This window comes from Haemorhous mexicanus, chromosome 1, assembly GCF_027477595.1.
Source record: "Haemorhous mexicanus isolate bHaeMex1 chromosome 1, bHaeMex1.pri, whole genome shotgun sequence".
Lineage (NCBI taxonomy): Eukaryota > Metazoa > Chordata > Aves > Passeriformes > Fringillidae > Haemorhous > Haemorhous mexicanus.
Genome location: NC_082341.1, coordinates 9,152,055 through 9,178,637, shown reverse-complemented (window position 1 = coordinate 9,178,637; position 26,583 = coordinate 9,152,055). Strand labels below are relative to the sequence as shown.

The window sequence follows — 26,583 nt, the reverse complement described above, 5'->3', positions numbered from 1 at the left end:
AATAAAACTACATACCAGCCTAATGGGTCACACATGCACCTTTGTAAAAATTTTGGGGAGGGAAAGGAAAAAAGCTTTTACTTAAAGTCTTAATTATGTTTGCTAACAGCAGCTCTAAAAGAGCATCACGCTGGCAATTACACGTTGCTCTCTGAAAGGGACACAAGCTGCATTCAGATTAGGGAGCTTTGCCCCTCCCGAGGCTTGGTCTCACATCTCTGAGGAAGGGCAGTGGATACACAAAAGCTAAAGGCATTTCTTAAAATTACAAGATAGTATTTCTTTCTGGTCATTGTTTCTAGGGAAGAATTAAAGGGAAAGGCACAGAGGAAAAACAAACCCCTCATATAGTGAAGAAAGATTGCAGTCCTCAGTAATTAAATATTTGTTCTTGAGCAGATCTCTGCATTCCCTCTGACCACTGTGCTCAAATGCAATCTGCAGCATTTTTGACTGTTCTGGATAATGTTCTAGTCAAACTTACTCTGAGTTCTTCATCTCATATATATACGTGACTGTAAGGTCACTATATGTACACTTTTTTAATAGAAATGGTATCCTGGTTTGGGGTTTTCCACTGTTGTTTAAAATGTTTCTCTTGCATAAAGACAACTTGGCTTAAAAAAATCAAAACAAAGCCCTGTTATCCATGCAGGGTAGTAGTTAATCTTCCACAACCAGCTTGTGTTTATTCAGTGCAAGCTTTCTCTCCTGTCTCAGTACCCTCCTTTAACCCCTCATTCTCTCCTCTCCCACCATGTGTAACACTGTAACATTAAGGGCAGGTACCTTTATGTTGAGTCTAGATGCACACTGATAGGCTTTATTTTTTCTGTTTCCTTTTCTGTTGGCAGCGATGGTGCGGGAAGAAGTGGAACCTACATTCTAATTGACATGGTTCTCAATAAAATGGCCAAAGGTGAGAATCGAAAGGCTTGTTACTTCCTCAGTACTGAAATATGTGCTTGTGTTGCCATGACAACAGTGGGAGAGCAATATTCACAGAAAATCTGAGAATAAATTAGAGGCAAATTGTACTCTTTCCTGAATGTTCTGTAGTTTTTCTTTTCATACCAAACGCAAATGCTTTATGAATGAGAGGTGTGTTTGTGCTGTTGAGAAGTATTTGAATTTTTAAATTTGTCATTTAAAATAGTTATTACAGTTCTTACAAGAGATGCCTTGGGGCTGTACAGCCCTAATTTAGTGGTTACAGGAGCTAGGTCCCGGGCTGTGTCGTGGCTGTTGCCCACATGGGTGTTACCTGCCCCACCATGACAGTCAGATGTGATTATTTTCCTTTTTGGAGCTGCCCATTGCCACCAACACGTGTAGAAGTGGTGGTGCCAGACAGGACCTCATGTCTGGCACAGATTTGTTTCTTACAATGAAAAAGACTGTAGTGAACAGTCCAGAGAACTGAAAATAAATCTCTATTGCCAGTTCTGGCACTATCTATTCAATATTGAACAATGTATTTAACTTTTCTATTTCTTAGAAGTATCATCTGTGATATCTCATTTTATGACATGGGAAATAATCTGTCAACTAAACATAAACGTGTTCTTTAAAATGAACAATCTGTAGATTCTCTTGAGATTGGGACCAATCCTTTTTTTTTCTTGATTGGTAAATTGTTCATGGTGGGAAGTACTTGAGATACTCGGAAATAATCTTTGTTAGAACTGAACAAAGTTTTAATGCTGATAATGTCTTCAGAAGGAAGGAGGGTGAGAGTGAGCATGTAGACCTGACCAAATAAACAATAAGAAATTTTCCTTTATTGATTCTTAACCTGAGTTTTTAAGCTGCATCTGGCATTATGCACACACCTGTATTTAATGAAAAAGCATTAGGTGTAAAAACATACTAATTTATAGAGAAAAACAATATTTAGTTCTTTGAATTCTAATCACTTTACAGCATTTGTTTAATATCTTCTTACATAGACATATTTTTATATGTAGTTTAAAAATACTCTCTCCATGCTTTGCAGTCATCTGCTGCTGCATCCTGAATATTCCAGTCCTCTGGGACATGGTGGTATCCAGTCCCTTCAGAAAGAAGATTTTAGCTTTTCTTTTTTTTCTCCTCAGATTCTGTTATCATGTCTCATCAAACATGGACTGAATTTTCTGCCCATAAGCATCATGTGGAACTTGCCACTGATGCTAAAAGAAGTTGTATGTTTGCTTTCTCCTTTGCGCTGTACTGAAAATAAATTTTTCAGTGGGATGAGATTAGTTTTTCATGCTTGTTGGAAAATAGGTTTTTGCTCTGTGAAGGAATATGGAGATATTTCCAATGCTTGTTACTTGCCACGTGACAACCTAGACTTTAAAAATAGAAGCAATGGTGCATCGTAAAATTAATGCGGACCTTTGTTAAGTGTTTGTTCACTCATTTTGGCTATCAGCAGTGAGGAGCCATAATGAAAACCAGATTTAAAGTATATGCAATTTATTGGCATATAGAAGTAAATGAGGAGTATTTTCTAGCTCGAGGCTTTCAGCCACTTAAGGGAGGGTTGACTTTGTTGTAAAAGCACTGAAGAATGCCATTTATTGACTCCATTGTACCATGTAATGTCAAATTCCATTTTAAGTGTGGGCTTAGCGCTGCACAATGCCAGACAAGTCATGTGAAACTGGCCAGAGAAAGGCGTCACAGGGCTTTTTGGAGATCGGTCACCCCCATTCTGTTCTTGACCTGCTCCCCTCTGCCCGTGGGGGTGTGCGACGCGAAATCCCCTGACCTGGTGCTTTGGCTGGAGTTTAAATGAAAGATCAAAGGGCAGAGCGGGCATCTCAGCCCTGCTGAGGTGGGCCTTTCCCAGGCTGTCACACTGTGCGGCCGCCAAAGGTTTTGTTCGGGCGGGAGCCGCGGCCCAGCCTGTGCGGCCGGGGCCCTCTTTGTCTGGCCTGAGAAGCTGGAGGCCCAGGTTGAGGATCCAATGTTCATCAAATGATCAAAGGCCTGAAGCCCTGGACATGAAATCTTTCTTTCCATTTCCTTTTCTTAGAGAATGAATTGCACGAGTGGCAAAGAATGCCCTTTCCAAAGCTTTTATGTGCAGTGCGAGGGCTAACTTCAGAGTCCTTCAGCGCTGAACATAAAAATGTAAGTGCACTTTCAATCTGGGCCCAGCTGCAGGGCCAGCATCGAGGAACCCTTCTTTCAAAAAGGCTTTTAAGGATTAAGGCCTTCAGTCTTTCAAAAAAAAAAAAGGCAAAAAAAAAAAAAAAAAACCCCAACCGAAAAAAAACCACGGACTTTTAAGAATAAACTTAGAATAATTTGAGTTTCTTGTTCCATGGTCTGGTTTATTAGAAAGTAGACAATAATGCATTTTTAAATCAAAGTAAATAGAGGAGTACTTAGTTTCAGCAGTGGGAAAGTAGAAAGCAATCAATAAATACCTTGGCTCTTTAGTGGGGTCTTTAATAGGTTAGGCAAAGGAGCTCCTTTTTCATGTAATGATTTACTTCCCTGCATTCTCTTAGACAGTTAACTGTAAATGCCTTTGTCATTTACAATTTCTTCTACTGCTCATTGAATTAGTGCTAACACTTAGTCTATTAAACGCGTTATAAATTCATATCTTCTACTACCCTGCTGTTGCCAACCCTCATATTATTTTAGATGCTGAAAACCACCAACAAGGGACCTGTTCCTAAAACCTGGAGCAGGGGAAAAGAAATCAAGTTGGGGAGGATTTTGTGTTTGACATCTGCCATATCAATTTGACGGCCCCAACCCCTCTGAGGAAGGGAATTTTGAGGAATGAAAATTTAAAGAAGCCAGGCATCTCAGCTCAGGGCACTTGCAGGACAGTAAAAGTTGGTAACGAGGGCACAAATGCTCCCATGGTGTACTCGGGGGGTGAATTGAGCTGGTGGAAGGATGTGCAGGAGCTCACAGGGGCACTGGGACAGATTTGCTACTGGGGGAGGTTCTTAGTGAATTTCACTGTCTTTGGTGCAGTAAATGCAATGACTGCATCTGTGCACTTATTCCCAACATCCACATGAAATAATCTGAGATACTGGAATAGGCAGAGAGCAGCAGTGTCTATCCTGTGCTAGCATTCCTTTGTCATATCAGCTGGAAGTTTCAATGCAAAGTAGCTCCTTTTGTTTCATTGTTCCAATAATTAATGTAGCTATTTATCATGTAGTTTATTGCTATAATTCATTTTTCTTCCTAGCTTCATATGCTCTTGCCTTGAAAGTTTGGACATGTTTATCCTTGAGGTCCCATTCCAACCTGGTGTTCTGTGATTCTGTGAAATGCAGAGACCATGATCCATCAAGGCAATAAGAAAAATGAAACAGTGTTGAATCTGACCTTACAGTAACATATTTTAATACCATTTAACAAGTTTCAGCTATGGTACCTATTTAACTATGGTAACTATTTGTACATGGGTGTTAAAGTTTTAATACAGTTAGCAAATCACCTCTCATTTCAATGACAGCCATCTTAGGACAAGCTTTAATTTTGAGTTAAAAGCTGAGAAGTGATTTCGTTCAGCCCATGAGCATTTCATGATTTAAATAAATACAGAAAATGATAATGGATTGTTTTTGTAGATAACAATGCTTCCTGGATTTTTCATAGGGACTGTTTCTCTGAGGCTGATTTCTGCTGAGAATTTCAACATTCCTGATGTATTTACAAGTTTTATCCTTTGTTACTAGGGAAGATCAGATGATTTAGATTTAGTCTACTTGATATTTCTTCCTCACCTCAAACTCGCAGTACTGCTGAGATTTTTTTTTTCTTTTTGTGTGATCTAGAGAGAAGTTGAGAATTTTCTCATTTCATGTCTTTCCCGCAGGCTTATTGTAGTGACTAAAAGTGTGATATATTGCAAGACATTTTTATTGAGTGTTTTTGGCACACAAACACACACACACACACACACACACACAAAAAAAAAAAAAAAAAAAAAAAAAGGAGAGATTATGAGTCTTCCCACTTTCATTTTTCTGAACTGTGAGGTTTGGATAGTGTAGATAATAGTTTGATTTTTAGATATTCATCCAGCCAGCAGCTGCTTAGGGTTTGCTGACCATCCATTTTCTTGTGTTTGAACTAGCTGAAACGAGATGAGTCAAAGGGAAGGCGAATATGAATTTTAAAATCCTTTTAAAGTATTGATTTCCAAATTCTAAAACCCGGCAAAAAAGATTCGATTTAGCAAAGCCGAACCAACGGTTTATTCTCTTGCATTCAAAAGCTTGGATTATAATTGATGAGCACACACACTCTGGCCAGGGCTGGCTGTTGAGGTTATCTCCCCAAGTCCTTTCCTTGCCCCTGCTACCCTATTGTCTGAGGGTCTTGTGAGTCAGCTCCTGAGCAGATGCAGTTTATACCGTGACATTTTAAGGCAAAACAAAAGATTCCTTAATTCGCCTTCTGACTCATCGTGATCAAATGATTTGGGCTAATCTGAACCCTTGCTGAGGTTTTGCTTATCTGCTGTTTGGATTTAACAATCATAATGAAGTTGTGGGGTTAGCTGCTCTCTGAAAGGATTTTATGAAAGGAAATGCTTGCCCATACTCGTGTTAAAATGGATTCAATCTGCTTATTTTTGAGTCCTTATGCAAAGTCTGAGAAAATTCTATTGTTCTGTTGTTCTGATACAAGTCTAGAGCTGACTATTTCTGACATGCTTTTGGTGAATGAGGGAATATTTCCTCAGCCCAGCATCAAGCTTCTCCCATGAAAACAAAATTTAACATACTGCTTTCCTTCAGAGATTGACAGAATATATAGTGTAAATGGGAGATTTCTTTTTTCCTTTTTTTTTAAGTAATAATTGTTAGAGGGTCAAAAAGTGGGATTAGAAATAGGTGGTATTCTGGAAAAAAATTTACAGCAGAAAAATCCAGGACTTAAAAATATAATTGTTTTCAGGGTCTAAGTTTGAATTAATTACATGGCTGGTCTTTGAGATTTGGGTGAGACAGATTATTATCTCTAGGAACACAGAAGAAAAAATACAGAGCCAAAAAATTGGGGTTTGTTTTGTTTACTGTTGTGCTGTCCACAAGACTGCCTCAGTTCTCAGCAGCAGTAAGGCCAGCATGGAAATGTGAAATGCTGCTGTTTCAATTTCCAAAGGAAGTTGCTCGTGTCCATGTAAACATATCGTATGTTATAAGGCTGGTTTTTCCAATGAGCTGCATTTATGTATTGTAACTTTTATGTAATGAGTTACCCTGGAAACACAATTAGGCAAATAGTGCTCGTTCTTGCAGCCTTTCCCAGCAGATAATTAATCACTATGAGAGCTGGGCCCCCAGCTACATGCACAAGTGTATAGGGAATGTATAGGATAGTTTTTCATGGTCCAGCCTTAGGTGCTCAGCAAACTCTTACTCTTTAGAAAAAGCTGTTTAAAATCGTGTTTATTTCCTTTGAGAAACACATTTGGACATCTGATGCTTTAAAGCTTTTTGCATGTTATTGCCTGTGTGGAGTCATTGATTAATAGTTCATAAAAGGAAGATTAAAAAGTAGCATGTTCTACAAAATCTTCTGTTCTGAAATGAATTAGTGACCACGGGGAAGGTGTTCTTGGTTGATGCTTCCCACTGTATGTTGTATGGTCTGCATTTTTAGGTGGTTTCCTTTACAGAATATAAGGATTTCAAGCAAAAAGCAAACATGATATTGATACAATATCATCAGTAACATATATTTCTTTAGCTTTTTTTTTTTTACTATATGTATATAATTTATTGGTCAGAGATTACCCTAAAAGAGCCATATTTCCTGAGTTACTTGCTATTCTGAGGATTTTATTGGAAACTACTTGGGAGTAGGAAAGTATGGTAGAAAGCAATCCTAATTATCCAGGGTTAGGGGCAAATGAATTGTGAAGAAAGACTGATCAGGCATGGGCTATTCCCTGGGAGAGGGAGCATGAAGGGGGGTCCCCATAGAGTGCTGGAAGACCCTGAAAGAAATGTATTGATGTCAGTAAGCAGCTTGAGATAGTGACTAATTTGAAAACAAGAGGTCATTGACTGAAACTAAGGAGGAGACAAGCAGATAAGGAATTTGTGCGGCGTTTTTCCCACCATGGGTAGGTTAGGATATGGAAAAGTGAAAAAGCTGGGTCATAGAAGTACTGTGCTGCTGCTTTGAAAGCAGCTGGGCACATGTTTGGGAAAGGAAGTTTATATACAGAGGGTAAAACCATTTCTTTTTCAGTAGCTAATCTCATGCAGTGGAGGAGTGTTCAATTGACCAGTGGTGGTCTTCTGGCTGTAAAGGGTACAATTTGGTGGCTGAAGTGTAGTTATTCCACAGTTTCTAGAGCTGGACCAGTTTAGTCACTTTTAAGGATAAACTCTGTTTAAAGAGTGAATCCATAACAGTTGCATCTTTTATTCAGGTCACTCCATGTACTGTCTTGTGAGAGCTTTACCACCTACGTGCAACGTAAAATGAAACAAATGTAAAATGTAGTTCTTACAATTTAATAGATTTATGTAGGCGAGCTACTTCTGTGTCTCCTGGAAAGAAAATGCATATTTTCCAAAGGGGACTTCAAGATTTTTTTAAGGCCAAGTGAGACATGTTTTCATAAATGTCATTTTTGCAATAAGCATCTTAACTTTGTTCATGTTTGATTCATCACGTGGAGATCAAATGCCTTTCAGGTAATGTAGAGAGTTATGGAAGAGATACTAAAAGCAGCAAATTGTGTAAAACTCCATGGGAGCTGATCCTGGAGAACCTCTATTAGCAGGAAGTAACAGCACATTCACAATACTTGCTCTGTATGTGCTTTGTGTATATGTGTGTGCCTGCACATGCACATGTAAGTTGAATTTAGATGCATGCACTGGTATTTTCTACAGTGACATTAGATGATTATGGGATATTTTACCCCATATGGAATAAAACTCATTAGCATCCATTTCTATAGCAGTTCTTATGTAGTAATTTAGGCATATTCATTTTACTTTTAACTTCTGGAGAGGGTGGAGGAAATCTAATTGTAAAAGAGAAACAATTCCTATCGCGTATAGAATGTGATGTGACAATTCTCACACACAGTGGAAGTGAGGAAGGATTGGTCCTCAAATTAGCATCCATTTGCATTCAGTTACAGTGAGTGGTTTCTGCATGTTTTTTTCTGCATTGACAAAGGATATTAACTTAAAAACTGACATGTCAGCAGTGCATTTCTATCCCTGCAAGGCTGTTAAAATCAGTGTAAAACTTAGAAGCATTATTTTTCTGTATCATTTTTTAAAATATTAGATTGTGCCTATGTCTTCCATCTGCAGTGTCACCTTCCTTTGGATTGTGTACTGACAAAGCCATATCACATTTGTACATGTATTACATGCAGTCTTAAAGTATTAATACAAAATGTGGAAACAGTAACACATTATGTAATGCATATATGTAATGTATACTCTGTGTGTGCATGACTATCACAATAATTTTAATTACTTCACTTTTATTACTTTAAGCACTCCCTTCTCCACTTACATGCTTGCTTTGCCCATTGGGTACTTCTCTTGAAGTTGTTTTTGTTTGGTTTTCTTTTTAATAAAGGTAATGAAATTTTAATTTGGGTTGTTAGATGCAAAGAAGCACAAATGTATTTTGTCTGAAATTACAGACGGTTCACTGACTCAGGCATAGGCTAGGTCCATCCCTAGCTACACACACATGCACACAGATTTTGTTCATCTCTGACCGTGAATAAGCTTATAATGAAAATGCCAACCCAAATACATTAATCTTTTTTGTTATCTTTAAAAGTGTACCCCTCACTAGGATTTTGCTGACGCTTTTCTCTTTCCATGAAAAGTGTCACATGATCCTCCTGGCCAAGAGCAGAGCTACAGCAGTACAGAGCTACAGCAGTACACACATCTGGATAGCTACAAATGAAAATTGCTTTTATTTTTTTAGTTTCTAGCTGATGGTCAGGCCTCTTTTTTATCTCTAATACTTACAAGCATTTTTTATTTAGTGGGCACTTAGACAATGCAAGTTGAAGGAAGAAAATACTGTTGTTTCTTTGCAGCAGAGCACTATACAAACAGCAGGTACTCATAGGACACCTTTTTCACTTCCATGGCCTTCACTATGCTGTACTGCTGGTTTGTCTTTTCATTGTGGTTCCATGTTGCCTTTCTTCTGTCATTTCCCTCAAAATCACCAATGTGGAGGTAAGGGAAATAGGGAAGGCTACAGACAGAAAGCACAGATCTCAAACACCGTAAGCTTCAGCAGATTCTAGCATTTGTGAGGCCAGAAGTGAAGAGCAGAAACTCAGCTCTTTCCAGCCCAGGTTCATTCCAGCTAACTTTAGGCACATAAAACATCCAGTGTTAAGCATCTCACCTAACCTAGTTGTCTGGGTCTCCTCTGTCATCAAGGAGAACGATACACACCTCTGGAGGATAATTCTCAGGCAAATGAATTGCCCATCAGAGCTTACCCTCTCTCTCTTAGCTGATGAGAGAGGAGATGACTAACTCCAATTCCAACTTCAGGGATGGCTGGAGTAGATGAGATGAGGTTGGGCCTTTGAGACTAAGCTAGTTAGTAAATATTACCGGTTTGCTATTAAAACTAATGGTCAGTGAAGAAGTGGTGTTACACTCCCCCTAGTTATGACCCTTTTCTCTTTAATCAGATTGAGTTTGCCCCTCATATGGTGTGATTAAATGTTTTGCTGCAACATTAAGTACTCAATGGGGCAAACACTTGCTGGGGCAGCTACATGAGCCTTCCTTTAGAAGCTCTCAGTGGGAAGCTGGAGGCATGTAGGGCTTTAGGAGATTTGCAAATCTACAGCATATCTGTGCTATGTCCAGCTACATTAGAGATTGGAAACAGCATGGCAGTGACAGTGTAATAGTCCATGAGTGCTGATTTACCCTCCTAACTCCCCAGAGAGCCCACTTCTGTCTCTGTGCACTATGGCAGACGGAAGTGTGGATGGCTGTGTTTGTGTATTAGGCTCCTGACAGAGCTGGATCTATTTACTGTCTGTCCTTTGGTCGCCATTGCTCACTATCCCCTTGCTGTGGCAAAGCTGAATGCAGAAGAGGGCCAGAAAATGCAGAGCCAAAGAAAGCCTCTTTGTCAGTCTTCAGATGGGGAGGGAAGAAAGGCAGCGTAAAGCCGCTGCGCGTCTGCTCCGACCGTGACGCGCCACTTTTAGACATGAGTCATGCAGCCATCACCCAAACATGACAAACACTTGTGTTCTTCCTAAACACAGGCACACTGTGATGAGACAGCTTAGTGTCCTCACTGGCGCTGTGTTGTTTCCCCTTATTTTCTTTCTCGAGTGTATTTCTGCTGTTTCACGTTATTACAAGTGTATCTCCCCCAGCACTCCCGGCTGCCTGGGAATACTGAGCCGTGCAGGATCCGAGGCTAAAGGCTGTGATCAGCAGCATCCTGCAACACTAATTGGCTCTTTTTCAGCTTCTAGCAGCAACAGCATAAAGAAGTGTAGTAGGGATTGTTCCTTCAAGATTTTAACAAGCTAGTTTTTAATCTTAGCTAACAAGTCCCTTTGCCCTTCAAGGCCTAATTCAAAATCTATACAATATAATAAATATAAAAAGATGCATTAGGCAGGTAATATCTGACTAGAATGAAGCTGAATACTTTCTGCTACAAAAAAAAAAAGAAAAGGTGTTTGACAGGTCATTTCTGACCTGTACTCTTAGTACTCCATTTTTTTCTGTTGGGATAAATGCTTATTCCCACACTGATCATCATAATTTCCTGAACGAGAAATAGTAAAGGTGCTAATAACCCCCCTTTACAGCTGCTCAGTACAACTCCTACCTCATATATTCAGTATTGTGATCATTTTATGGTCAAGGAGAACAGAAAGAGAGCTGAAAGGTGCAAAAGGTATTGGGGAAAAAAAAAGAGGATCTATCTAGGTCTTCACCTCTCTAGTGTCCAAGTACCTTATAATCATTAATGGATTTGCTTTCATAACAACTCATTAGGTAGGGAAAAAAAGGGTTCATTTTATAAATGATGGTGTGAAACATAGGGTGAATTTAATGATTTAGCCCAAGTGGCTAAATCATTTAGCAGGAAGTCAAAATCTCAGTCTGCAAGAGAACTGAAATCTATCTAAACATAGCCTCCTAATGACCAAGCCAGCCTTTAGGAATCACAGTAACAAATTTATAGCCATTCTGCAGAGTTATAATCATATCTTTTTGAGGTATATATGGAAGTTTTTCCCAACTAGAAAAATCCTTTTTAATTTAATATTTATGAGCAAAATGTATTTGTGAAACATTCACAAAGAAAATTCCTCAGTTTGGGCTATTTAAAAGGAAACCCCCCACAAATAAGTGCTTTGATGAAGTATTTAAACATCATTTTATTTTTATAAATACACAGGAAATTCAGAGCATCTAGAATCTAAAATATTCCTTTTAAGACAGAGCTTTAATATAAAATTCTGTCAGCCTCACAGAATCTACACTGAACTTTTCATTAGTACTGAATGAAATAGAACATTTGAATTTGCTTTCAGTGTATGTTGAAGCCTGTTACATAAAAATCTCAAAGATTACCTTAATTAAGCTAAAACTTCTCATGCATTTATGTAAAAATGGTGATTGTTCTTATAACTGAAAAAAAAAAACCAACCCAGCACATTTTCAGATGCACAAACTCTGTAGTTTGCTGAACCTGAAAAAAACTTTTTAATGACATGCCTTCATTTTTTTCTTCCCAGCTGATACATTTAAAGATGTTACTCCTCTTGACAAACATTGTCATATTCCTGTGCCATCATAGTGGCAGCAGTACTGCTACAATGTGGAAGGGACCATCCTCCACAGAGTGTTTCTCATGTGTCTTGTACATAGCAAAATAGGACCCCTGCCATGTCTAGGGGAATGAGAAGAGAGGGAAGCTTTCATTATTATAGTCATAAAACGAACATTAGGTAATTCAGGGTGATTTTAAATATTGTGAGCTGCTGGTCACCTCATGGAGCCTATTGCAGCAGAATTAGGCTGGGTGGTTATTTATTGCAGGAGAAAAGGGGAATTTACCCATGTTTTTATGACATGCTGGATACTCCACTTACACAACTGTCTAAGGGCAAACACTTTAACCCCTTGAGATCTGCTAATCAGGAGCACCAGCTGTTAAGTGCCAGCATGTATCCAGCATTCATGCCTGAGGGGAGAGAAAGGCTTGCAAAGGATATGACCCTAAACTTCAGAAACCTCTTCTCTCCTTGGGGGCAAAATATCATTCAGCTTGCATCTTCTCCTGTTTTCCTTTAGTTTATCCAGTTAATGTTCCTGATGTGGGTTGCTGTGCACTCACTGTGAATGCTTCAAGCCTTAAGGAAGATGATAGTTAATTACTGAAGTTAAAATCTGGCTTGCACTGGTATGGAAGTGCTTTCAGAGGTATTTACTCAGCCAGCTCACTGAGCTGCTAGGGGCAGGGGAAGGCTGGCAGTATCTGGCTCACAGTGAATTACTGCAAATGTATGTTCTGTTTAAAAAAAATAGCACATTGCACAGTCATTTTTCCCAATACTGTTGGTACAATATTACCTCAGTCTCACACGAAGTTACGTTTGTATGTTCATTTAAAACAAGCAACGAAATCCATCATAAAAAAAAACTACCACAAACATAACCCAGATTTATTCCCTGCAAAGTAAAATACAGTCAAAAGGTGAATAGGCAGCATTTATTGTTTAAATGCTTCTTCTTTTATCCCTCTCCTTAGCTTCTGAATCCAGTGGCAGACACATATATACTGGTGGGAAGAAAAGATAGAAAATACTGTATTTTTGACATATTTTGTTTTCTTTTCCAAATGTCACTTGCTCTCCACCTGAGTATTTTAACCGTTCCTGTGGATTATTTGTTGTATGACAATAAATTGACATCTGCATCTATTACTGGACTTAATAGCTTAGAAGCCTAAGCAAAACACTTTGAATAATTGGATATCATTGGAATCAGTGGATCAAGCTCTTTTGCTCTAAACCACTGCATCAAATTTAGCTTGTGTGGGCTTTCCAGATAAACAATGTTTCAAATACCTTAGCAGTGTGTGGATATTTTGCAGCCATCTCAGTAAGAGCATGATTTGACCCTAATGTCCTTAGGTGCAATATTCCTCTTTCCCAATGTCATGTAGCATATGCTGTATTTTTTGTCTCATGAACTGGCTCAAAAGCATAAATAAATTGTTATTGGGTACTGTAGAATATAATTCCATATTGTTATACTCCCAGATGAAAGAGGAAACCTCAGCATGGCAAAGAAAGTGTTGAATTTGTGTCAGACTTCAGCAAAATAATTCCAAAGAGAGTTAAAAGTTCATGCTGCACTTATACAGTGAGCTCTTCTCACCTGTGAAGGCAGATTGGGTTCAGACCTCCCTTTGTGCCTTGAAGATTTCTTTCTTTGTCTGTGTCTGTCACCAAAAAACTTTTTACAGACTGTTGCACACGCCAGTGGTAGTGAGCTGAATTTACATAACCCAGGAGCAGAGTATCCTAAGCTTGAATAGAAAAAAGCCCTCGTCACAAAACGAGATTTAGTGGAGGACTAGCAGTATATATTTAAACACATTTGTTTTAGCTACAATAAGGGAATAGATGCAGAACATGTAGATGCAGAGGAGAAAGAGAGGCTTACTCATGCAGAGAGAGAACAAGTCATGCTGGCTTTTTCCCATGCCATTGATTTCATCTCCTGTCCTGTGAATTTTCTTGTTCTAAGGTGTTTTTCTTCTGAAACAGTGTCCTGTCTTTGCAGCCCTAAGTTTCATTGATCAGTCTCCCCAGGCACTTCCATATTTCCCATCACCACAGTATCCAAGGCATTCAGAGGTGGGAAAAATGGTGTAGCAAACCAATCCCTGTCTCTGCTTTGGATTACCTCTAATCCAATGGCAGCTCAACAAGACACTTGATTTGCTCTGCTTTTCCTTAAAATTTCCTGTGGCTGAGGACATCTGAAATGCTTTTGGGTGACCTGCTGGTCACAACACATGGGCTGGGGACACTAGTGAGTAAAAACTGATGTTTTAGGGACTTTAATGACAAAACACTGCAGAACAAGCTTGCCATTAAGCACACCAGCCCACTAGAACTGTTCTTATGTTCCAATGCATGCATATGCTTTGGTGTTTTGCTAAATCAGGATTTTTTAATCAAGTGTTGTTCATACTATTAGTCATGTCATTCCCTTAATGATGATAAAAAAGCAAACATCAGTTCACTAGGAAATGCTAGGTCTGCATCACAGAAATGGAGGAATTAACTCTTTCAAAGGTAACCTCAGCAGCCTGTCTGGCCATTAAAGAGTGTAACAATGTCTCGCCATAAACCTTTTCTCTTTTTGTTCTGAGGTTATTTTCAAATAAAGATCATCCCTCAGTGGTGAGGGGACAGAGGTGTTACAGTCATGGGTACTTGAGCCTGCGAGCTGCAGTGGGAGGATCTCTGGGTTCATCCTTGCAGCATGCACCTGGGAAGCTCAGAACTGTGGATAGCCTTGTCCATGGATAGCAGTGTCTTAAATATTTCTCATATCTTAATTTCTGAAAGGAGAATTCCTCTTCCTTTGAACCAAGATGCTGCTGGAACTTTTTGTTTTCTGGTAATCAGATGAGGCTACAAGTGAGGCTGTAAAGCACATGCAGCACTCACATAGCTCTGCTTCCATCCACAGCTGTGGTGGAACAGGAAAATCCCATGAAATTGCACATGTGTGTGTGAGAGTAAACACTGAAGAGTGCTACTGTGTTTTACCAGTGTTAGGGTTTGTGAAGAGCGTTCCTTCAGTGATGCTTTCCAGATGAACTGACACTGCAAAACCTGCAGTAGATTTAAAGTATAATTACTGTCAGTATTATCAGACTTTACAGTGTATGTAAGTATTGCTTTGCTCTGTTATAAGGAGATTTGGGGTTTTCTAATTTTCAAATAAAACCTCCTATTTTTTTTCAAAGCTCATCCCTGTAAATCCTGGGGAGAGAAGCAAAAGGCATGCAATGCCCCAACCCATGGTAATTAGCAAAACTGTAAGATATCATTTCTAAGTTGTCACTATTATATTTACTGAAAGAATTCATTCAATTTCTGATGCAGCTGAACAACATATTTTCATTTATTTGAAGGACATATTCCAAATAAATTATTTTCATAGAGTTGATGCTATTTTTAAATATAATTTCATATTTTTTATCAAGGAAACCAATTGAAATCCTTCACTATTCATTGCTTTTCTGAATTTTTTAAAAGATGGTGCTGAGCTATAAAGCTGAGTTGGGTAAATGAGGATGTGCATGATGTTTGCATCGATATGAGCCCAACTAGAGGTAGACAAGCCCTTAAATTACAAGAGTTGTAGGAAGAGTGGTAAGTATTGGGTCCAACTCTCCAAATCCAGTTCTGGGAACTCAACAGGTGTGTTCTAGATGTGTACAGGTTACATTGCAGCAGCAGTGCTCCAGGTGCATGGCCCACAAGTTGGCCACCTCTGTGAATATTTGGGGATATTTAAATGCCTTCAGAGGGAAGTCCCAAATTGGCAGAGGGTGGCTCAGGGAATTTGTAGGACCAGGCAACTGGAAGCAGTTGACAAGTCTTCTTCAGAGCACACCACTGAGTATCCCTTAAAACAGAGCAGATTCCAGAATTGTGGCCAATCCCTGCCCTTGATAAACCATCCAGTGACAAAAGTGAATGTACAAAAAAGGAGACCTGAGGTCAACACGTTTCCAAGCTCCTGTAGCTATGGGCCCACATCAGCCTTAGGAGAATGAACAGCTGCATGGGGCAGCAGGGATGGGGTGGTTACACTTGCATTAGGGTGACCCTCTGCCCATCTGCCTGGTGCTTGGGTACCATGAGATGTTCTTGTAAGATGCAGAAGGGAGCAGATACAAGAAAGCCAAATTCTGCATGTGAACTTTTCACCTCAAAGGATTTCCAGCCAGGCTTCTATTCTTGAAGCTCAAACAGGAAGGACCAAAATCCTGATTCCCCCTCAATCCCTTCCTAAAACATCAGATTAGGCACTTAAGGAAAATCAGAAGGGCGGTCTTGAAATATCAGTCACTGGAGGAAATTGAGGAGGAAATCAGCATCTCCCTGTCCCCTTCAGTTCTCTAATCTTCGTGGATTATAAGAAAGGGAAGAGACTCAAGGACGTGCTTTGATCTCCATAGTTCATCTCTTGAAAGAAAGCTCCTCCATGTGTGTGGGGCAGGGGGCCAGTCCCAGCCAGGCTGTCTGAGCCTGTTTCACCTGCCTTGGTGCTACCCATGGCTCCAGGGCAGCTGTGTCCAGTCACACAGAGTGGAACCTAAAGAAAATGCCACGGACTGGCCAGGTGAGACAGTGGCCACACAGCAAGGTGGTCTGACAGGTCCTGAGCTAGGAAGCCACAGACAGGTTTTCTGGATGTCAGCTGCAGGTGACAAAAAGTCACCTAAATCTTGTTTTTACAGCATTAATCTTTGTGTGGTTCAGGCCCTTAATTCAGTGCATACTCTTAGAAGTGACAAAGGGGATGCTCAGTGGCATTGCCATGACAGACCCTCAGGTTCCACAAAATATATTCTGCCCTGGTGCAGAGACATTTTTAAGAATTTGTTTTTCTCTGGCTTCTCTTGAATTAATGTTAGTAAAAGGTGCCCCAACCTCTTATTTTTCTATATGAAGACAAAAATTGCAGCTGCCTGCCAAGTCTGCTGAGAGATGGATGTAATAATTTTCAATTGGACTGTTAGCCCAAAGGGAACCCGATAGCAAGAGATTGACAGATGCAGCATGGATTATCTTGTGCTCTGAACTCAGCCCAATTTGTGGTTTGTTGCAGGTGCTAAAGAGATTGATATTGCTGCTACCCTGGAGCACTTGAGGGACCAGAGACCAGGCATGGTCCAGACAAAGGTACTGTCAATAAATCCACTGGGATTTTAAATACATTAAAGGTCTTTCACAGTAGTTGTTTTCATGACAGAAGAGAAAGGGTATGACCTAATTTAACGCAGGTCGCTTGCTGATTACTCTCTTTGGCTCCCTTCCAACTGAGGTTTATTTATGCTGAAGATTTATCTAGGTTACTTTCTTTGGTGTTTACTGTTCTTTCTTGTACCATCTCCAGCATCTATCTTGATTACCATATATGAAGGGCAGTCAAGACAACAATCTATAGCCTGCTAAAGAAAATGTGCATTTGAAAGAATGTTCTTGCTTTCATCCTGAACTATGGATTATTTTCTTAGAGTATCTGTGCTTAACTGTGCATGTAATATTTTTTTTAAAGCTTCTACTCATTAAAGAGAATTTAACTGCTGCATTTGGTATTTTTTTCTGAAAAAAAAAAAACCTCAGAAGTTTTGAATTAAAGGAAATAAAGTTTTGCAGGGAATCAAGTAATTTTTAGTATCTTTGAATGGAGGAGCTTGCATCAGCCTTTATGGATGTAACATGGCAACTATATTTTTACACTTTGGTGAGATGAATGCCTTACTCTCAAATTCCTGTCAGTTGTAATAGTTTTGACGTTTTTCTACAATGTAAAACTTTTAAACATAGTAGCTGATGGTGCAATACTAGTCCCTTAAATTAGAAGTGAAACTTTCTGTTATTAACAATTCCAGTGATGTATGGAATGATATTGTGGGATATGTGCTGCAAGTTAAGAGCTGCAAATATGACAATAAAAAACCTCTTTCATGGTATGAAGGTGAAATAAATCTGTTTATGACCTTATAAAATATCAAATGATAGTTATAGTTCCAAACTGAGTAACAAGAGCAATGTGACAGCACTGTGTCTTGGCCAGGCTGGAACTGATAGGAAATTCTGCAGAGTTTAGGGAGTTGAAATTGCTGAGGAGCAAAGGTGAAATAAATGTGTGTTGCAGAAATCATTGGTTCATAATTTTTCCTGAATCTCTTCCCAATTATGTTATTTCCCACTAATACTAGGGGAAAATACTGCTGAAGAACAGCTTGGGGAATGTTAATTATTATTTACCAATTAACTAAATGCCTGAACAATAAAGATGAGCCAGTCAAAACTAGCTAATCTTTATCTGCAAGGAAGACATAAAAATGCACAAGTCTTTCTTCTGCTTTGATTGTTCCAACTGGAACAAAAGGCAAATAGCACACAGTATCCAATGTCATATATATTTACTCTGAGGTAAGATGCAAATCCTGGACTACTCTGCAAATGCATTCAAAATATGTAGCAGCTCTGTGGCAACATAGAGCTCAGATTCCAGTTTCCTTTTCAGGGCAGAGAAATTATGGCTTGTTGCCTTCAACAGAAGAAAAAACATCGTTCCAGAAGCAAAGAATGAGGTTATGTGAACAACTTCTCCTACTTAGCTCAGCAATACTTACCTGAGTTCCATGAAAATCTCCCTCAAGACATGGTTTTTCCCTCCAAACATTTGTCTGGAAGAGCTTCAGAAAACAAATGTAGCCTGTGTTTTCATCCAGGATGAAAAATTTTCTCAGGATATTGCTTATCTCTCTTCTTGCTCCTTCTTCCATCATTGTCATTTTCTCAAAACCACCCAAATCACTTATTCAAGCTAATGTCTTGCAAATTATAAATATCTGGTTACATGCTAGCAATGCATGATCCCCAGAGAATTTTTCTGATGGATTTAAACAAACCCCTCTGCTTTCCCAGCTGAATACAAATGAGGAATATTAGACTCTTGGAGTAATTTAAAACGATGGATTAAAAGTCAGGTTAGAAATGCCAATTACAGAATATCCCTAGGCAAAATAAACACCAACTTCCTTCAGCAATGTTATTTTGTTTCCAGCAGGCAGCGCTCCACCTTTCCAATAGGCATGGGAAAGATTTGTTTGCAGCATTTTGTCTTCTGGAAAGGATCTTTAATTCAGAAGCACTGTCTATAATAAATTGTAATGAAATTATCATAACAACATTCTGCATTTCTGAGAAGCATAATAGAGCGTTTGTGGGTTTGTTGATTTTTTTTTTTTTTTTTTTTTTTTTTGCAGGGGAATTTGTAAAATAGAATTGATATGTCATATATGAGAGAAAAAAGTAATGAAGGAGGAAGTGTATTCTCTGTGATGGGAAAAAGATATATTTCTCATTTTTCCTGTCTCCTATTACCTCTCACAATCTCTAATAGTAGATAGATTCCTTACTGTGTTATATATGCTACATGAACTCACTTTGTTTTCCTGGGATTTTTTTTATCTGTAGACTTAATGAAACACAGCCATAGTTACTTTTTATTAAGTATATTCTATTTTTAGAATAGAATTTTTAGAATATACTTTTTATTAAGTATATTCTATTTATTAAGTATATTCTTGTCACCTCTGCATTATAGGTGAACTGACATCACAGAATGTCTGTCCAGCTCTGTTTTCTAGGCAAAGCTAGATGTTAAAATTCATCTTCAGGCAGTCTTGTATATGCAAATAGAATATGTGAATGGCAGTGTAGCTGTACAAAGCAACAAACTGATCTCCTTTAAAAATTACTGACATTAATTTGCTCTAACTGCAGTTGTCCTCATGGAAAAGTGTGGAAGGCGTGGGAAGGCTTTTCCTGGGAGGGTGGTGATGCACATCAGTGGAAGCTGCACTCCCTGCCTTTCACCTGGGTGTGTTATGCAGAAGGATGGAGAGGGCAGAGCTCAGCTGGCCATCCCTGACAAGCCATATCCCCACACATCTCGTGTCTGCTCTCCTGCCCCTTTACTGCAGTCAGTTCTGAGCTCTGGCTGTGCAGATTACACTCTGTGAATTGTTTTGCCTCAGTCATTAAGGTGCCACTGCCTGGTGCTCTGGGTGAGGCAGACACTCTTCCTCAGGCTTTTTGAGCTGCTACAAGCACCCAGTTTGGTTCTGCCCATATGTGCCCTCTCTGACCCTGCTGCTCTCCAGCTTCTCTCTCACACTCTTTGTGCTCCAGTTAAAATACAACTGATGCTCCTGGATGGCCCCCAGCACTCCCAGTGTTTCCTTTAATTGCAGAGAGCTTAGACAGTGCAGGGAGCCTTAGGCAGTCATGCACACCGTTTTCAGTGCCTACTGAGGATGAGTCCTACTCTTTAGGGTGAATTGATGTCTGATTAAAAGCTGTTGGCTGCAGTCCAGCAAGTGTACATGGATGCCACTTTGACAGCACCAAGCAGACAGCAAAATTCTTGAATGGCAATGTCACTGAGAAATTATTCTGTGTTTTATTCTGCTTTTTCTGCTCTGGCACTGTGCCCATCTTTGCTTCTCTGAAGCATCTCCACATGGGAGCTGACTGCAGTTGGGTAAGACGAGGCAGAGAAGACTGGCACTGGATTGCAGGAATTAAAAGTCAGCTGCTTTTCTGAACTATGAGTTGAACATATGTAGTTTATTCTTTCACCTTTCCTGTACATTTCTGCAGTAAAATGAAACACTGTGGAAAATTAATGTCATTGGTTCAGTGATCACTTTTGGGGGTGGCTGTGTTCTGTAACCATCCCACACAGCCCCTGGCAGCACCAGCTGAGATGCCAGAGGTACACACCTCCAGTTTTGTAATGGGAGACAGAGACAGTATCCCAGCAGTGATCTTGGGATGCTTTGCAGAGTGCATCTCAAGACTGCATCCTCAGAGTCAATTCCTCAGCAGCTCTTGACCCCAGCTGGCTTAAACCTCTGGAGTACTTTCAGAAAATTCAGGAATTTCTCCACAGTCCTTATCTGGTGTCTTTGATTTGCCTATATTTTGAGAAAACTTTCCACTGGAAAGTTTCAAACTCCAAATCAGCCAGTCAGTTATTCAGTAAGCTAAATTATTGAGAAAAAAAATCACTTGCTTGGGAAATATAACACCTGTTAAACTTGAGGATTTAAAACTGCTTTGTCCTTCTGTAGGACTACACAGTTCAGGAGTGTGTTAGGCTTGCATTTAGAAGAAGTAGCCACTCATGGCTGTGTCCTTCACAGCTCTGCCAACCCAGCACAGAAGCTGGTAAATCATTTTGGTGTTGAGGTTACAGTAAATTAATAGCAGAGAAAAGCCTTCCCAAGTATTTCTTATGTAGGAGTGCTCTTAACAAAATTCAGTAATTTGTGAGTGTGGAAAGGACATTAAAAAGAGAGGTTTAAAAAGATCAATGACAGGTAAGCCAAAAACCAGATACTGTTCTATATAATAGATATCAGGGGAGGAGATATTTATTTTAGATTCTTTCAACTAGAAACAGTCCTGAGAAAAGCCAAAGTCTCTGCTTTACAGCATCTCACTTACTTCATATTTCAATAATGTATTGAGTTCCCATTTCTGTGTCAGAAGGAAATGGCTGGTGATCAGCTACTCCCCAACCCTTCTGACCATGCAATGGCAATATATCATCATGTCCCAATAGCTTGGCTTCTGCTCCTAACATTTTTCTCCATTAAAATGACTCCGGCTTCAAGATGCTGTCAAACATGTTATATGACATCAATAATCCAAGAACATTTTGTTCTTTCCCATTGCAGTGTACAGTTCATCCTGCATATTCATATTTTTAACAATGTCTTGAGGACGTTCAGCTGCAGAACGGAGCACCAGGCTTTCTGGAAAGTGTTTTGTTTTATTATTCAGGGTGTGCGTTTGTTCTCTCCGCAGGAGCAGTTTGAGTTTGCTCTGACAGCGGTGGCAGAGGAAGTGAATGCAATACTCAAGGCCCTTCCCCAGTGAGCAGCTCAGTCTCCTGAAGGTTCCTGCAGAATCCATCCCTCGTTTTCCTCATCCTCAGTCCCTGTGAATGTTCTTGGAAACCGTGACCTGACCTTAACTGTGTATCTTCTGTTGTAACCACATAGTGATAGGGTCCTTACAAACTGCTTTAGCTGGTAAAAGTTCAACAGTTAAAATGTGTATTCTGTTTTTGGGGGTTTAAACAAATTTTTAAAAGTACATCAAAGCCTCGGATTAAATGACAGAACAATCCATCTAATTCCTCCTACATCCTTGAAGCCCTGAATGTCACACTTTGAAAGCACACATTCATGTTCTTAATAGCAAATATACAATATTGTGGGTAATTAGTGCAGTCAATATAGTCTCAGAAAACAGTGTTCTGTTATATTTTGTAACTTCTCAAAGGCTGAATAAGAGTGGGGGCCTAAAGAGGATGGTGATTGTTCCCATACAGTGCCAAGCTGGAGCATGAAGCAGTGCTGTGGGTGTGAGCAAACACAGGTCCAGGCTCTGGCAAGGAGAGCTTGCACCTTCTCATGCCAGGCTTTGGCAAGCGAATGTTTTCTTAACTGTTGTTTACTTTTCAGCTTTGTGCCATGAGAGGAAGAAAGTCTGAACTATGAGTAAAAGAGGCTTGCATGGTTGTTGCAACTGGGGAGAAAACATGTTGGTCACATTTATGGAAAGCCAGGGGATAATGAGCACAACTCTGACCATGTACCTGGCACTGACAGCACAGAAAAGAAGAGCATAGGCTCCCCTCAAGTGATGAGAAAGGTCCTGTCAGCAGTCAGGTAATTGTCTGGAGCTGTTATGGAAAGAGATGGTTGGTTTTATGGGATTACTGAGGAAGAAAATGGGATTCTCCCCTTTATATCTTTGCATTTCCCTCTGTAAAGCTCTGCTGTGCCATTCTTTTTAGCCAGAAAAGTGTATTTCTGTAAAAGCCTGGCTGAAGAAGAAATCTCCAATCTGCATTTTATTACTCTCATCGAGTTTGTCTGATCCAGGCATTTGTTGCAGCTCTCTGCAGAGGCTTTGCTCACTCCTTATTCTGCAGGACACCTATTTGAACTGAGCATGAAGGGGTAAAGCAACACAAAGATTGAATTTCAGAGATTCATGTGTTCTCAAAAGCCTAATGCCTACTGTTGCAAAGTAATGCTAAAATATGTCTGTAAATGGTTTGGATATGCAATCTTGCTTCTGTGATTTCACAGGTTCAGTTGTGGCACTCTTCTAAAGGAATTTACGTTATTGATAGAAAGTACTCTGATATGTTTGGATGAAGGGCCTGAGAGTAAAATTACTGAAGGTACCTAAGTGATCTAGGCTATTAATTTCATTTTCAAAAGTGAATACTTGGATGCTTTTTCATCTGCTATCCTACATCTCCGTGACGTAAGAATCTGGGGTGCTTTTTTTCCCAAAATCTTATGAGTATTGTGTGCTTGAAACCTTGTTGGGCTAATTGTTTAACTTCAACACTGGAAAATACATCATTGAATTTAATTTGGGAAGGGGAGCTTTCATAGACTTCTAATCAGTGAAATGTTAAAAATACCAGTATCGTACAGTTTTGCTGGCACAGAGATGATGAGCATCAACCAAAATCAACCATGTTGCAATTCTGTGTTGTAGGTGTGGATATTGGTGATTTCTTCTTTTCAGCAATTAAAGAGTTCCTTAAAAAAAAAAAAAAAAAAAAAAAAAAGCAGAAGGCTTGTTACTTTTTGCCATACATTTTTGTATGCTTTACTTGATATATGCTGTTGCTTAATTTGTGCATCCCATTACTACAGCAGTGCAGAGCAGTTACTGCAGATGCCATCATCCTCTTAAGTACACATACTGTACATTAAGCCACATGTTTATTTTATGGCCTAAGCATTTTAGAGCTTTCCTAGCAATAACTAAAGAAACTAATGGAGTATAAATGAGAAAATTGCCTTTTTCATTTGATAATTTAGGTTTACCAGGATTCTTTTATTACTTTAGCTGACACAAAATTTCAGATCAGGGCAGATGAGATCAGTTTGAGCTGTATCAGCAAGTGTTTGAAGTAGATTTACTGTGAGCCACATACTGCAGCTTTCTGAAAATACAGGTGTATGCAAACAAACTGTCCAAAGAATCAAAACTGGGGTATCCTAAGCCAAGCCCTCTGATTACTGGGTGGAATTGTTTTCCAGTGTTAGATGTTGTGCCATCACCCACTGCCAATGGGCTAATGGGGTTTTACCACAGATTTCTGCCCTGGGATTCATTAATGTTTGCCTCCTGACTGTCCCTGTGCATACCACAAACATGACTGACGAGCCTTTCGTTGCACTTCAGGAATATTTTTTAATTGTTCTTTTGCAAATATTTGCATTTCATAATAGCAATTTCAGGGTGATCCCTATTAATTCACAAGCAGCTGAGTGTGGGACTTCATGCTTCAGAGTTTATTTAGAGTAGATTAGAGGGCATTAATCTTCCCCAAGGCTAATGGGGCAGGAATGTATTGTTTTACTCATCCTTGTAGAGCAGTTTACACAACAGAAAGATGCAGTTTTACTCAGAGGGTTAGAGTATCTCCCACTGACCGTCATCGACAATCCTGTTATTTCAGCCATGTTTTGTACAGTTCTTCCACAAAGAGGTGCAAGGCTTATTCTGTTGACTGTAAACAACCACACAGAATATTTCATCTGTGCATAGCACACTGTTCACACCTCTCAATAAATGCCCTGCTTCTGGGGTGATAATCTGCCGCAGGGTCAATTAGTGAAACGCAGGTTTCAGGTGCACCAGGGCAATCTAGAGGGATCTGACTGTCCATTTCCCAGGAAGATGCCAAAGCCATGGATGAAGCCACAGAGATGGATTTGCCCTGCAGGGCAGGTATTTATTTTAACTGCAGTTAACTTAATCCTTGTGATCTGGTGAAGGATGTTATTCAGGCCAACCCCCAAGTCACTTGCACTAGACGTGGGATACACCCCATGTTCACTGTCAGGTTGAGCTGAGCTTCTGCCTGAAGACCAGGATCACCTGAGAGCTCAAAGTCAAATGAGACCCACCATCCTTCTCTGTTCAATTTTCTGCTGATCTTTAGTAAGCTCATTGCCATTGAAGCTGGGGCTGGTGCCTGACTTGGCCACAAACAGCATGTGTTTAATATTGGACATGCTCCCATTCTTGACAAATGGAGTGTACAGGTTCTGTTTGTGTGCTTGAACCTTTAAATTACATTTTGGGGGGTGACCTGCAGGAGGGCAATTTAACCCCACTGCTCCTCGCTGGTCAGAGGCAGAAATCCCTGTTTTCCCACAGGCAGCACACAGAGCTGCTGTCCCTGAGCAGGGCAGGGACCTGACCAGACCCCTGCTGATGCAGTCAGTGTGTCCAGAAAGGAGGGACAGAAAGGTGGCTGTCACCAGAGTTGATATTTCACAGGAGTAAAAGCACAGTTGCTCCCTCCAGCCTTTGTCCTTGCCATGACACAGGCTGGGACTTGGAGGAATGGAAAGGCAGGACAGCACCATTCCCCAAATCCCAGATCCTTGAGGTTCAGCCTGAGACACAGGGCTGAACAACAGTGTAGGGTTTGCTGTTGGCTTCGGGTGTTCAGGTGTGACCTGTAACCATTGCTGTTGGCCGCTGCCGTGGGACCTGCTGCAGCCCAGGTAATTCCCATCCCAGTGGAAGTCCTTGGCCAGGGATGAATTTCAGCAGAAAATCACAAATCCAAATCTCAATCCAGTAGCAAAACAAGCCAGATTATTTTTATAGAAGCTACTAAATGTTTAACACATTTCAAAATATTTTTAGAATCTACACCCATGACTAAACCTTGTCCCTTGTCTCCAGCATGCATGCAGAACCAATCCCCATCCATTCCCAGGGGAATGACAGCTATAGTACCTGTAAGGAGTTCATGCTTTATTAGTCAAGTGGAACATTAATAAAACCTGGCCCACTTCATAATTTCCAGAATAGTCATTAATTAAAAAAACTGTTTATTGGAACAGAAAACAAGTATTTGATTAACTTTGTTACAGAACAATAGCTCTCCTCATTTTTATTCTGCATATTTTATTCTTTCTTTAGAAAATTCTCTTAAGAAGCATTTGAGATAATTCGCTTTTTAAAACTGTACAGTTTCTATGGTTTTGCTTTTTAAATGAGAATACACTTTGTAGATTTGATTATTATATTTTTCTGTTAATATTACATTGGGCATTACAAAAGCATTCCCCACCACAGTGAAAAGAAAGTGATCCTGTTGGTTTATTGTAAAAGAAAAAAAATAATTAAAACAAAATTGCAGAGCTGTGGCATACTCAATCCAATTAGAGCATGACTCTTTACTACTTTTCATTTACCACATGAGAAAAAAAATAGTTACACCAGCAAGATTTCATTTGAAGCTGTTCATGCATGCTGTTTGTACTGTATTTGATGGCATAATATTGTTTTGTTTACAACCTTTTCTTTCTCGTCATTCTATTATATTCTTTATATGTATATAGTTTAAAAAAAAAGATTATACAAAGTATTTTGTTCTACCTCTGTAAAGATCATATTTGTGAATAAAGTCACGTTGTCTGTGGAGTATGGTATTGTGAATACAGCATTAACAGCTGGTGCTTTGCTTTTATTTGGGGGATGGGAGCAGTGCCGATGTCTCCTGCTGGAGGGGGGGGTCTGACTATCCAAGGTGGGAACAGGAGACTCACAGGGAGGGGCACAAATGCCCTGCTGATGGCTTGGACATGCACATTTCATCTGCTCTGAAAAGAGATTGCAGCCGGCTCTGGCTCAGGTGTGTGGCCCTTAATACT

General features: G+C 39.7%; 1 protein-coding gene across 1 annotated transcript in view; it reads left to right on the top strand.

Annotated features, from left to right (window-relative positions):
* Positions 1 to 26,379, top strand: part of PTPRN2 (protein tyrosine phosphatase receptor type N2) — a 634,616-nt gene extending 608,237 nt beyond the window's left edge. The window contains exons 21-23 of the mRNA XM_059839742.1: positions 855 to 919; positions 16,896 to 16,969; positions 21,680 to 26,379. Of these exons, the coding sequence (XP_059695725.1) occupies positions 855 to 919; positions 16,896 to 16,969; positions 21,680 to 21,751 (211 nt within the window). The 3' untranslated portion in view covers positions 21,752 to 26,379. The remainder of the gene's footprint in view (positions 1 to 854; positions 920 to 16,895; positions 16,970 to 21,679) is intronic.
* The last annotated feature ends 204 nt before the right edge of the window (positions 26,380 to 26,583 follow it).